Source organism: Podarcis gaigeae, assembly GCF_964106915.1.
Source record: "Podarcis gaigeae genome assembly, chromosome: 13".
Lineage (NCBI taxonomy): Eukaryota > Metazoa > Chordata > Lepidosauria > Squamata > Lacertidae > Podarcis > Podarcis gaigeae.
In genome coordinates, this window is record NC_139689.1 from 50,955,701 (window position 1) to 50,969,505 (window position 13,805).

At 45.1% G+C, this 13,805-nt stretch overlaps 1 protein-coding gene across 37 annotated transcripts in view; it reads left to right on the forward strand.

The window, feature by feature from the left end:
* FHOD3 (formin homology 2 domain containing 3) overlaps window positions 1-13,805 on the forward strand; it is a 320,858-nt gene that overhangs the window by 40,842 nt on the left and 266,211 nt on the right. For all 37 annotated transcript variants that reach the window (XM_083708964.1, XM_083708967.1, XM_083708979.1 and 34 more), the window contains exon 2: window positions 11,263-11,369. In XM_083708964.1, coding sequence (XP_083565090.1) covers window positions 11,263-11,369 — 107 coding nt within the window. The remainder of the gene's footprint in view (window positions 1-11,262; window positions 11,370-13,805) is intronic.

A 13,805-nucleotide genomic window follows, 5' to 3' on the forward strand; every position in this document is an offset into this window, starting at 1 on the left:
GAACACTCCAAAATTGACTGTTAAAGGCAACCTTTCCTTGGATTTCACTAAGTCCTGTGTGACTTTTCCCTGAGCAACCGAACCTTCCATATTTCTGGAAGCATTTTATTTTATTATAATTTATTACCCACCCTTCACCCTGCAGTCCCGGGGCAGGTTAGACTTTACAGCACAGCGTTACAACACAAGATTAAAAGCAGTTTAAAGCAACCTGCAATTACAGAAATAAGATATAGATACCCCTGCTGCCTTTTCCCTGGTAATTGATGGATGCATTAGAGACGACAACTTACTCATGCTTCTAAACTGGGTGATAATAACTCTAGGCTCTTTGTTAAAAGGCTGTACCAAAGGAGCTGAATAGCTAGTGGTGATTTCAGGTAGTGTTAGTTGAAGAACAGCCTTAATGGCAAGGGCATTGCTATGCGGAAAGTGCTCTGAATCTCCATCCCCACTGAGCTAAGCAACTGCATCTTTGACCATCTCCACTCTGACTCCAGCCTTACACTGGGGAGGGTCTTCCATGCTCACCATCTTCACCCCATGGGTGTCAGGAACTGGGCAGAGGGAGAATGGTGGAGACCGCCTCCCCATTCTGAACCTTCCAGGGAGGAGGAAGACAGGATAGTTTTACGGCAGGGAATTGAGGGAGGTTGCAGCTCAGAGGCAGAGGCAGCCGGAACAACACCCAGCTGAGACATCATTAGACAGCATTCCAGATCCTCCATCTCCCAGAACCTGGTGAGCCTTAAAAGCAGAAGAGCAAAGAGCTCAAAGACAGAGGGCTGTTAGCGGCACCCGTAGAAGTGACGGATGAGGAAATGGGAGAGACGGGGTAGAGATTCACTCGGGACAGCACCATTATCTAAGAGGCTGGGTTCTAGAGTCTCTCTCTGTAAAGATTGAAATAAAAAAGGATGGTAAGAAACTTTCCTTGTCTTTATACTTTCATGGGCAACCAGCTGGGAGCCGCTGACAGTGGGGTAAAATCGACCCTGTTATAATAATTTTAAGGTCTTATATATATAAAAATAGATGTTCATAAATGGACCAAGCAATCACATACAGATGTGTGGACCACATGTCTGAAACCCACAGAAAAGTCCTGAAACCATTTTCTCTCTCCCAAAATGACCTCAAATATTTCTCTGCAAGGTCAAAGGAAATGGGAATCTCCCCCTTGTCTCTTTCACAAATCCTGTCTTAAGGGCACATTTAAGATATGAATAGGGTGCGAGCCTGTGACCTGTGACCTGGATTCAGGAATTGAGTAGTTATCATAACAAAAGACTGGCCAGGTAATCCAAACAGGTAACCTGGCAGACACGGGACGTGGGTGGCGCTGTGGGTTAAACCACAGAGCCTAGGACTTGCCGATCAGAAGGTTGGCGGTTCGAATCCCTGTGACGGGGTGAGCTCCCGTTGCTTGGTCCCTGCTCCTGCCAACCTAGCAGTTCGAAAGCACGTCAAAGTGCAAGTAGATAAATAGGTACCACTCCGGCGGGAAGGTAAACGGCATTTCCGTGCGCTGCTCTGGTTCGCCAGAAGCAGCTTAGTCACGCTGGCCACATGACCCAGAAGCTGTACGCTGGCTCCCTCGGCCAATAAAGTGAGATGAGCGCTGCAACCCCAGAGTCGGCCACGACTGGACCTAATGGTCAGGGGTCCCTTTACCTTTACCTTTAACCTGGCAGACAGGAAGAAACAACACACCCAGATTTCTGCCCCTCCTCTGATGTATCTGGGGGCTAGTCTTGGGTTACACCCCTTCTGTGATGTATGTATGATGTTTCTGGGGGTGGTCTTGGATTCCAGGGTGGGCAATTTAAAATGTTTATATAAGGGGGTTCCTCCCCCCCCTCCGTGTGTGTGGGAGAGCACCCTGTTGCAACAGCTTTAATAAAGATCTGGCTTACTAGCTGCTTTGTTTCTCAATATTCTCTGGTTGGTCTCTGTTGTTTTCTCCTACCGATAGAGAACCTACAAAAGGACTGTATATGGGCTCTTGGGTACTCCGTAAGGCATAAAGGAGCAGTCCCCCCCCCCCATAACAACCCCAATATTGGATGGCTTTGCCCTCTCAGTCTTCTTTTTGACTATTAGGCTGGGTGGCATAGCGTGTCTTGTTCAGATGCAGACAGTGGCGTAGCGTGGGTTGTCAGCGCCCGGGGCAAGGCAAGTAATTTGCGCCCCCTAACCCCTGGATTTTAGCACTCGAGTGCGAGCGCGCCCCCCCAGATGTTGCGGCCGGCCCCCCTGCACCCCCACGCTACGCCATTGGGGCTGGGGGCGAGTGAAGGAACCAAGGACCCCCCCTTAAGGCTCAGCAGGAATTTATTAACTTTATTATTTGCGGAGCCCCCGCGGGCCGAGGCAGCCGAAGCCCCCTCCTCTCCTTGGGCGCTCCGAGGCGCTCCAGATCCGGGTTTGGCGAGCGCCTCTCCTCCCCCCGGCCTGGTCCGGGGGCTTCCAGCTGCGCTCCGTCCTCGCCCACCGCCCCCGCCCCCCCGCGGCTGAGACTTGCGCTGAGAGCCGGAGCCAGCGGCGCCCCCTTCCGCCGGGAGACCCTCGCCCACTCGCCGGCTTTCTCTCGGAGGGTTTTGGGGAGCGCAGGGCGCGGCGAGGCCCCTCGGAGCTCTCCTCCCTCCCAGTCGGCAGAAGCAGCCGCCGCCTGTGGCTGGGCCGAGGGGATGGCGGCGGCGGCGGGGTGTGGAGGCTGCCCGTGCCCGGCCAGGCGTTGGTGGCGGCGTCGGCGCTGCTGCAGCGGCTGCTCCTCCTGCGAGCAGTGAGTGGAGGGCAGCCGCAGCGGCGGCGGGCGCGCTAGGGCGCAAGGCTGGCGGTGGCGGCGGGGAGCCCGGCGGAGGAAGGAACTTGTCCCTTCCCTCTGGACTTGCGCCCCCCCCAGATGTTGCGCCCGGTGCGGCCGGCACCCCTGGCACCCCCCACGCTACGCCACTGGATGCAGATCAGTGGTCACCACTGCTGGCAGCTTCAGACGCATCATTTCTAGACCCCCATTCAATTTCACGCTCAGCCTTCAGCAAATGTCATGAAATGCTGTGGTCAGTTGCCCTGCCTGGTTACAGTTATTGTCAGTGTCCGGTTTGCCCAGAAGCAGAAGGTTGATTCCTTCTGCCTTGACCTACACAGCCAGGATCTTGGGAACCTGGAAGGGGCCGAGGCTGTTGTAGTCTTTGGCAGGGGTCTCCGCAGGCAGCTCTCGATCAGCCCACCATGACGAGGGCCGTGCAGATTGTCTCCTGGCACTGCTGTGGACCACAGCCTACAGCATGGGTAGGCAAACTAAGGCCTTCTCAATCCGGCCCCACAGATGTTCTATTTTTTTTAAAAAAAAATAATATTTATTCAAAATTTTAAAGGTTACAAAAGAAAGGAGAAAAAAAAAAAAAGACAGAAAAAATGCAATCATTTAAAAAAGAAAAAGAACAAATCAAACCTTTACATAGCTTTCTTCCTTTACTTATTTCCTTGACCTCCTCAAACCTCCCATTTTTGTATTCTAATTCAAATTGTTATTTCAGCAAATCCTTCCAACCTTGTTTTTATCTTAATAATTTATTTTAATATACTGTAATTTTACGTTCTCTCTTTCATCAATTCATTTTTACTTAATCCTTTATATCATTTCTGCCAAAACCAAATAATTTTCATTTTCCAACATCTTTCTAACAATCCTTAATTTTACAATATTTTTGAAGATAAACTTTTTTCCAATCTTCAGATAGTCCAGGATTCAGCGTGTTTTTACATGAGTAGAATGTGTGCATTTATTCAAAATGCATCTCTGGATTATTTGTGGGGCATAGGAATTCGTTCATTCCCCCCACCCCCCAAAAAATATAGTCCGGCCCCCCACAAGGTCTGAGGGACAGTGGACCGGCCCCCTGCTGAAAAAGTTTGCTGACCTCTGAGGAGACAACCTTCTTTTCCTTGAGCTGCACAACTTCCTCCCCAGCAATCTTGCAGAAGGGGATCGTGGAGTGCTTGACACCATCTGCCACCATGCCTGTTTTCACCACACCTTCACAGTGTAAACAATGACCGCTTCACTCCCACCATTGCCCTTGGCCCGGCCGCTGCCATCGCGCCCCACGCCCAGTCACCCTCTCAGCTTAAGCCCCTCTACCCCGAACACACTGACCAGATGCTTGGAAGCTGTGGCTGGATGGTTTCGTGGGAGCCGATTGAAACTAAATCCTTCGAAGACAGAGGTCCTATGGCTGGGTCGGGATGGCATGGGGATGAGGGACCAACTCCCTTCTCTTGCGGGGGCCCTATTAGTGCCATTGCCTTCCGTTAAGAGTTTGGGTGTAATCCTTGACGCCTCCCTTTCCATGGAGGCGCAGGTTACAGCAACAGCCAAGGCGACATTTTTCCACCTTCGCCGCATCAAGCAGTTGGTCCCTTACCTTTCCCGCCCTGACTTGGCCACAGTGATCCATGCGATGGTCATCTCCAGGCTTGACTACTGTAATACGCTCTACGCGGGGCTGCCCTTGAAGCTGTCCCAGAAACTCCAGCGGGTGCAGAATGCTGCAGCGAGGCTCCTCACGGGGTCTCTGCCATGGGAGCATATTCACCCAGTGCTTTTCCAGCTGCACTGGCTCCCGGTGGAGTACAGGGTCAGATTTAAGGTGCTGCTTTTGACCTTTAAAGCCCTTCACGGCCTAGGACCCTACGGGACCGCCTCTCCTGGTATGCCCCACGGAGAGCCTCAAGGTTCATAAATAGCAACACCCTAGAGGTCCTGGGCCCTAAGGAAGTCAGATTAGCCTCAACCAGAGCCAGGGCCTTTTCAACACTGGCTCCAGCCTGGTGGAATGCTCTGCCTCATGAGACCAGGGCCCTGCAGGATCTGATTTCTTTCCGCAGGGCCTGTAAGACAGAGTTGTTCCGCCTGGCCTTTGGCTTGGAGCCAATTTGATTCCCTCCCTCCCTCTCTCTCTTTTTTTCCTTCCTTTTCCTTCTCCTCCTGCGATGAGGCTACATTTTAATATTTTAATGTTCCATTATTTTAATGTTGTATTTTATTTTTGTTTTTAAGTTTGTAATTATTCATCTTGTTTTTATTATTGCTTGTAAGCCGCTCTGAGCCCAGCCTTGGCTGGGGAGGGCGGGGTATAAATAAAAAATTATTATTATTATTATTATTATTACCTTAAGGTCATTAGATCATGTCATGCCTTGTGGGCCCACAGAGAAGAAGTCCTTGCTCTCTGTTATGCAACAATCCATCGGGCATTTGAAGAGCAGATGGGGAATTCCTAATGGAATTTCTCAGGAACCTCATGCCTGTGAGTCCTGAGTGTAACACTTTGACGTATCACAAGTAGAGGAAGAGGCCTTGGAGGAAAAGAACTTAAAAAACCCAAACCTTCCAAGGGGAGAGTCCAGTGTGAAACTACCAGGTTACAACTTATCAAGAAGTGTAATTCATCTGTAGTTGAGAGTGCCCGTAGGCAGTGATATTTTGGAATGAGATACTCAAAATGATCAGCACCATAACTGGGCAAACAATGGTTAAAACATGGGAACTAATGCTACTTTCACTGTTTAACTTGGAGGCAGGGAATGTAGTATTTAAGGACTTGATTACATTCATTGTTAGTCACTGCCAGGCTTGTGATAACACAATTGTGGAAGCACAATAGGACTCCTACTATAGAGCTCTAGTATGGTAAACTTTGGAAAATTGCCACAGCGGCGTGGCTTAGGCATCAATTCTTAGTTATCAAGGTGAAATGGGATGCCTTTTTTTCTTTCCTTTTTTTTTGCAGAACGGAGTAGTTTTGTTTTTCATGCTAATAAGACAGTATAACGACACCCAAGCCCAATATGCTACAATTCGGAAAAATTGCAATTCAAGTGTTAGAGAGACCATCACTTTCCCTCTAAATTAGTTCTGTAACAAGAGAGAATATTACGTTATTTCAGCTATTGTGCCATTGTGGTTGTTGGGTCTTTTATGCAGAGTTTCATTTGTTTTCTGGTGTTTGCTTGATAAATGTAAATAAATGTGGTTCTCAAGATGATTTTTTTAATAAAAAAAAGTACAATTATGTAATCTCTGCATTGAGGCGCAATAATGGTTTTCTACCCCAAGGTAGGGATTAATTAACTTGGCAGTGTTTGCCAAGTGTTTGCATTAGGGTGTTTGCATTATCATTGATAGCTGGTCTTGTGAATGATCATTGGGCGCATTTTGCATACATTAAGCTTAATTCTCACAGACTCTTGACCAGCCCAAGCCAGCATGGCCAATGTTCAGAGATGAAAGCTTATCCCATGATAAACTTGTTAGTTAGTCTTAAGTGCCTCAAGACTGACTCTTTGTTGTGCAACATATATTTTATGTGCACACATTAAATTCTAGGGATATACCTAATAATGCATGTGAGGTCTACATTTGGGATAGATAAGACTGAAAAGCTTTTCAAGTTTCAATTTAAGCTTTTCAAGTTTTAATTTAAGGTTGCTTTAGAGATCAGAGAGACACTTTCAGAACTTCTGGTTCTTTTACTTGAATAGATCCATATTAAGAAGAGGAATTAATTTACCCCTTCCAAAAGAAAGTTTCTCTTCTATGCTCATCACACCATCAGATCCAGTACTTTGAAACTGGAATACTTACTTAATGATGTAAGAAACAGAAAACATTTCATTCAACTTGAAAGTAAAGCAATTCATTTAAAGTCTGGGAAAGCTGTGGTTTTGTTCACTGTGACACCCAGGGCCCTCCCCATTTTTGTAGTTCTTTGGAAAGGTATAAGCCTTTTAGAAAGCAAGCTTCTTTTCCCCAAATTACACAACTGAATTTGTGGGCAGACGTTCTAATCACCCTAGTGATGGAAGAGTTGTTATCCAATTAGAGGTGCCTTTTTGTCTTTACAATTTCAGTTTGTTACCCAAGGCTACTGAGGAATTATACAGCTATTTGCCTGGTTATTAGATGTGGATTCTCTAAGGATCTGGTTTAGTATCCATTCATTTGTTCTAGGTTTGACAGCATTTCTGGTTGGAAAAACACCCTATCAGTGGCTGGGTAGCTTCAAAATAACTAGCATTTGGTCTTGGTTCAAAAAACATCACAAGCCTGAATTATATGGTTCAAAACCAGCAAGAGTCTTGTGTCACCTTAAAGCCTTAACAAACCTCTTAATCTCAGAGTTTGGGGTTTGAGCCCCACTTGGGGCAAAGGATTCCTGCTTTGCTGGAGGTTGGACTGCTAGATGATCCCTGTGGTCCTTTCCAATTCTGCAATTCCATGAAAAATGTAGTATGGCATAGGCTTTCGCAGGCTGCAGTCCATTTCATCAGATGTGTGAGGTGTACATTGTGGAAGGGGAATGAGTCAGAGGGAAAACCCCCAAAAAGGAGCAGACATGTCATTTCCCTCTGACCTCAAGCCCCTGCATTCTTCCACCCTCAGCTACGCTTGTCAATTTAGGATTACATTTCATGCATCTGATGTATTGGACCACAGAGGTCTATACCATAATAAATATATTATTCTATAAGGGGCCACAAAACTCTTAGCGCATTGCAGCAAAAGCAACAAAACCTAGGCCTTTTTATATGGTTTAAGTTGCATCTAGCAACACTACCTGCAAATGCTGGTCAAAAATAAAGGGAGACAATAGAGAAAGGTTGGTGACCATGATCTCCCACTGTCCCCCAAGAACTGAAAAAGGGATTACTGCACATGCAGTTTTCGCATGTCTCATTTTTGCATTGTATGCATTGTTTTTTTTAAAAAATAATATTTATTAAAGTTTCAAAAAAGTTACAAAAATCAGAAAAAAAGAACAAAAAGAACAAAAATACAATATACAATATACAATAAAAATAAAAATACAATAAAAATAAAAACAATTAAAAACAAACCAACTTTCCCATATCTTGTCTTTCATTTACTTGTTTCCCTGACCTCCTCACACCTCCCTTTTTCGTATTCTAGTTCAATCAGTTATTTCAGCAAATCCTTTCCATTTTTACTTTTATCTTACTAATTTATCTTAATATATTATAACTTTACATTCTCATCTGTTAATAATCCATCTTTAAATACTCCTTTATAACATTACTGCTGAAACCACATAACTTCATTCCAGCATCCTTCTAACATTCCTTAATTTTACAATATTTCTGTAGATAGTCTTTAAATTTCTTCCAATCTTCTTCTACCGACTCTTCTCCCTGGTCTCGGATTCTGCCAGTCATTTCCACATTGTTACACACCACTGCAATCTCTGAGCGGTGTGAGATTCCATGGGTTCCAGAAGCTCACCCAGGGTTCATGTTTCCTTTTGGAAATGAGACACACCAGGGACTGTGGTTCTTTTATGATATATGGTTTATTTACACATATATACAACTTGAGCCTATGATGGAGGGGTCGGAACCATGGGATGGAAAGCCATCTGGCTTGGCCCCAGCCAGAGCATCTCCCTTCTCAGCCTTGCCACTGCAGAGATCCATCAGTCATCCTCCTCCGACATGCGTCTGCGACTCATGCTACTGTGCATGCAAGAGCACACATTACTCAGCAGAGTAAACACACAACAGATCAGGCTCAAGGCATGGATACTATACTAAACTACGCATTTATTATACATAAATCAGGACAAAGAAAAACATGACCTCTCTTCTCGTTGTTCTTCTCAGAGAGAGAGAACACAAAAGCAATGCAGAGCGGATGTTCCGCTCACGGGACTCCAGCAATCTGTGCTGGAATGTGAACAGACATGTGACATGTAACAATCCCACATATCTGCAGCAAGGGTGGAGTGGAATTCCCAACAACATTAACACCCCAGGTAGACCTTGCTTCCCTCATTGCTGCAACCTTGGATTAAAAGAGAAATCAAACATTGCTGCGTCTCTCTCAGTTCCCAGATTGATGTTTTTGCCTTCTAGGTCACATTTTACTATCTGCTCTAAACTCTGGTTATGCCTTTCTAACTATCTAAGAGTTGAGGGAGGGCCCCCACCCACCAGCCATCTCCCACAGAGCCCCTTTACTTTGTTCCCCTTAATGGCCCTTCACCCAGGCGATTGCCTCATTAGGAAGGCAATCAATTTTTATACTTGCTAGAGCCACAAAACTGGTTTGGTCAGCAGCTATGGTGATGCTAAAGAAAAATGTGCATAATCCAATATTTATATTCCTTCTAGATTTTAATTCCTAACACCATGGGGAGACGGGTTTACATTTTCTGATTCCATATATAACTTCTCTGGAATTTGCTGTATGAAAATTTACAATGTCCAAAAGTGTGACCAGGATCAATGACTAACTTATCTGAAAAGTTGTAACTTTGTGTGCACAATATATCAGCTGTCCTACATGCTATGTTAGGGACGTGGGTGGCGCTGTGGTCTAAACCACAGAGCCTAGGGCTTGCCGATCAGAAGGTCAGCAGTTCAAAGCCCGGCGACGGGGTGAGCTCCTGTTTCTTGGTCCCTGCTCCTGCCAACCTAGCAGTTCGAAAGCACATCAAAATGCAAGTAGATAAATAGGTACCGCTCCGGTGGGAAGGTAAACAGCGTTTCCTTGTGCTGCTCTGGTTCACCAGAAGCAGCTTAGTCATGCTGGCCACATGACCCGGAAGCTGTACACTGGCTCCCTCGGCCAATAAAGCAAGATGAGCGCCACAACCCCAGAGTCGTTTGCGACTGGACCTAACATTCAGGAGTCCCTTGTTCCTTTTACATGCTATGTTGGCATTCTTTTGCTGCGAACATGGGAATAGGAGTTTAATCTCTAATAGGGTATGGTTAATAAAATCATGTGTGCCTAGGCCTCTTCGGAGCTCAGTTTGTTTGCAAAATCATCTATAGCAGGCTATAAACCTCTGAACTCTGATTTGCCTAGGCATTCATAAATTCAAGTTTCCTTTTTGTAGAGGAAGGCCTGTCTCGACTACTTAATTGCACATGTCAGATGAGCCAAATATTATACTACTGTGTAGAAAGAACAGTATCTTTATTTTTTGTTTGTTTTTTTAACAAACAATTGAGATAGAGATCTGGCGCACATAATCCCAATTAAGATCTTAAATTTACTTTGAAAGTGCTGGTTTAATTTGCTGAACTAAGCTCTGTCTCAGGAAAGCATGTACAAGGAGATGCCAAAGAATCTTGCTTCTCATCTTGGAAGCAGAGAGGTTGCTTTGATCAGGTTTTGCGTGGTCCAGACGTATCACTTAATCATAGTTATCATGTACCATGGTTTGTGATCCCACGTGATTTCCCATCCAGGTTTGGAGCCTAATCCTTACGTCTGAATACTTAAAGTTAAAGTTAAAGGACCCCTGACAGTTAAGTCCAGTTGCGGACAACTCTGGGATTTCGGCGCTCATCTCACTTTACGGGCTGAGGGAGCCAGCGTTTGTCCACAGACAGCTTTTCAGGTCACGTGGCCAGCATGACTAAACCGCTTCTGGTGCAACGGAACACCATGACGGAAGCCAGAGCTCATGGAAATGCTGTTTACCTTCCCGCCATAGTGGTACCTATTTATCTACTTGCACTTTGATGTGCTTTCGAACTGCTAGGCTGGCAGGAGCTGGGACCGAGCAACAGGAGCTCACCCCATTGTGGGGATTCGAACCGCCGACCTTCTGATCAGCAAGCCCAAGAGGCTCAGTGGATTAGACCACAGCGCCACCCCTGTCCTGCTGAATACTTAACTATGACTTAATAATTAACTGTTGGAAGGAAAACAAATTGCGATTAATTGTTGTGTCTGCAAAGAAACAAGCAGCATCAACCTATGGGAAGATTATTGACCTTCCTATCTTTCATCCAACAATAAAGTGATCTGGTAAACAAGAGCAGAAGTGGTTCTCTCCGTTGAATAAAATGTTAAGTTCCACAAAGAAATATGCAAGTGATCAAAAGTGAGTGAGAAGGTGCGGGTGACAGAAACACACTGAGATTTCTTGCTCTCGTGAAAAGGATTGGTTGTCTCAGGAAACCACCCTGAGATAACCTCTGAATAACACCTAGCATCCATATATTTGGAACAATAAGCCTGTTCCTACTGTTTTCTTAGAGGAATAGGTGGCAGTTAGCCCAACATCTCTGGGGGAAATTGAGGTACTGGCATTAAGTGAATGTGTGCTTCAACTGGGGCAGCAACAATCTGAAGGTTTGTCCTAAATTGTATGTAAGCTGGTCTGGAGGCTGGAGGCCTTGAAACTGATACAGCGAACTACAGTGTTTTCTTTTCTTTTTCAGCTTGATGACTGCACATTGCAGCTGTCTCACAATGGTACCTACTTGGATTTAGAGTCTACCTTAGCAGAACAAAAGGATGAATTGGAAGGTTTCCAGGAGGATTCTAGGTAAGTTGTACATTAGAAATGTTATGTACTGAAGTTCTCACCCTGGGCCAGCAGGGGGATACTGTAGATAGTTATGCAAATAAGGGATCGAAAGTGACGTTCAGTGATTGGATAGTTTTAGAAAGTTGCTACATTAACGTTGTACTGGAGCTCTATATTAGCAGGCTGACTGAGCCCTTCAGCTCAGTTCTGTTCTGGCCTCTGGATAAACAAGAGCTGTTTGAAGAATCTCTGTGTCGTCTGATATGTTCACCCACAACTTAACAAGAAAGGAGTGGAAACATTGATTTCCACTGAGGTAGGGGAGAGTTGGGTTGCATGATGTGGGTTTTCTCCACCACTGACAGGAAGTTAAAAACCTTTTGAGGGATACTTTAATGGGGAGGCAGGCCCCCCTGGTTCCATTTCCATCTTCTGCCTTTCCCACTGGAAGGAGGTTTTGGCAATAGGAAAAGGTGGGAAAGCCACTTTGGATGGGATTTTTATGCCTTTGTCTTTGTTCCTTTGTCTTTGTTTCTTGGAACCCTTCTGCTCTCCGTAGCAGGTGCTATAGCTCAAGAAGGACTGTGGCACATGATTACTTTCTTGAAAGTAGAGAGCTCTCTCTACTTACTGTTGCTACCAGATACTGCTTTGTTAAGAAGCTGTATCCAAAACAATAAACGTTGTTAAGTGGAGCTCTGAGTGGCACCAGAAGACTGTGTTATATCTGTGGATATGTGGAAAGCATTCTCTTTTCTGACTGCTAGTAGGTTTTAAAAATATTTTTGTATACCATGCAAGGAGAAAATGAAAGGAGGATGGTAATACATTGTACAGTGGTACCTTGGGTTAAGAACTTAATTCGTTCTGGAGGTCCGTTCTTAACCTGAAACTTTTCTTAACCTGAGGTACCACTTTAGCTAATGGGGCCTCCTGCTGCCGCACCATCTTCGTAGTGTGATTACTGTTCTCATCCTGAAGCAAAGTTCTTAACCTGAGGTACTACTTCTGGGTTAGCGGAGTCTGTAACCTGAAGCGTCTGTAACCTGAAGTGTCTGTAACCTGAGGTACCACTATGCATTTTGGCAGGTGAAACCGTGCTCTTTCCAGTTGAGCATCAGATCCTATTATTTCAGTTCTTCAAGTACAGTATATGGTTAACATTTTACTGAGAAAGCATGGTCCCCTGAGGGAGTGTACACTTGATTTTTTTTGTCTCCTCTCACTTTAAAAAGCCCTCTGAGTTCTCTGTATGGCATATTACTAGGCAGAGTGCTTGTTCCAACTTCATAGCTGAGATATTGCAACATTAGAGACAGGCAGAGGCAGTGTTGAATGGGAAGACCAGCTGTGTGTATGCTCTAGACCTGGAAATTGGCATGCCAATCACTGATCCTCACTATGTCCTGGCACATTTCAACAATCAATCAATAAAAGCGGGGCGGACACCCATACCAAAAGGAGATGACTTCTATGGGTGCCTGCATTGTCTAACTCCTCTTCACTTATTGGTTACTGGGAGTGGCCATTCCTAGTTGGCTCCCACTACTACAAGGACTTGGAGCAGGAACAAGATGGTACTACAGCTGAAAATTATTATCCCCTGCAGTAGTAGTTGCAGTGCTCCTGATCATCCAATGGGTGCACATTAGTTATAGTGCTCCTGATTTATCTAAGCTGCACACCAGCTCTTTCAGCAGCGATAATTTCCATGTTCCAAGTAAGATTTTCGGTTGTGGTCATCAGGGTTCGATTTACTTATTTAAGAGTATTGTAGCAATATATGTGTGAAAACACTGAAAGCGCTTCAAGGGAGAGCTTTGGTAAAGTCATTCCATGATGTCCAAACTGAAGCACTGTGCAGATTCATGTACAATATATGCTAGTGGAGTTCTCCTGGTGTGTTCGGTCCTGCTGGCACAGCTCCATCTTAACACCAGCTGAGCAGCCTCGGGATGTAGTGTAATTTATGGGTATAATTCCACCCTAAGGCTGTCCCCCTGTTTGGTCTGACTTGCGAGTAAGTGCCATTATGCTTTGTGGGGTTTCTGAGCAGATGGGCTGTGTGGGACTCATCTTAATGTATTGTTCTGTATCTCTGCTCTCTTGCAGCAAAGGATGGGCCACAGAGGTAGCTGTTAGCTCACTAGTCAAACTGTGACAGAAAAGCTAACTGGCATTGTGATGTCATATGATGACCCCTATAGCATGGTTGACTACAATAAACACAACCATCCTCTTAGACTAGAGGGGTTTTGACTGCCTTATTTATAGGACAGTTGAAAGGACTATGAATTACACAAGAGCATGCAATTCTCAGTGGATTGTATGCATAAGCTGTATCAAAAACAAACCCCTGTGTTGCAATAAGAACTAATCACAACAATACAAACACAACACGTAGGCTAATTGAGTAGAAAATATATTATAGAATAATGATATTCAAATTATAGG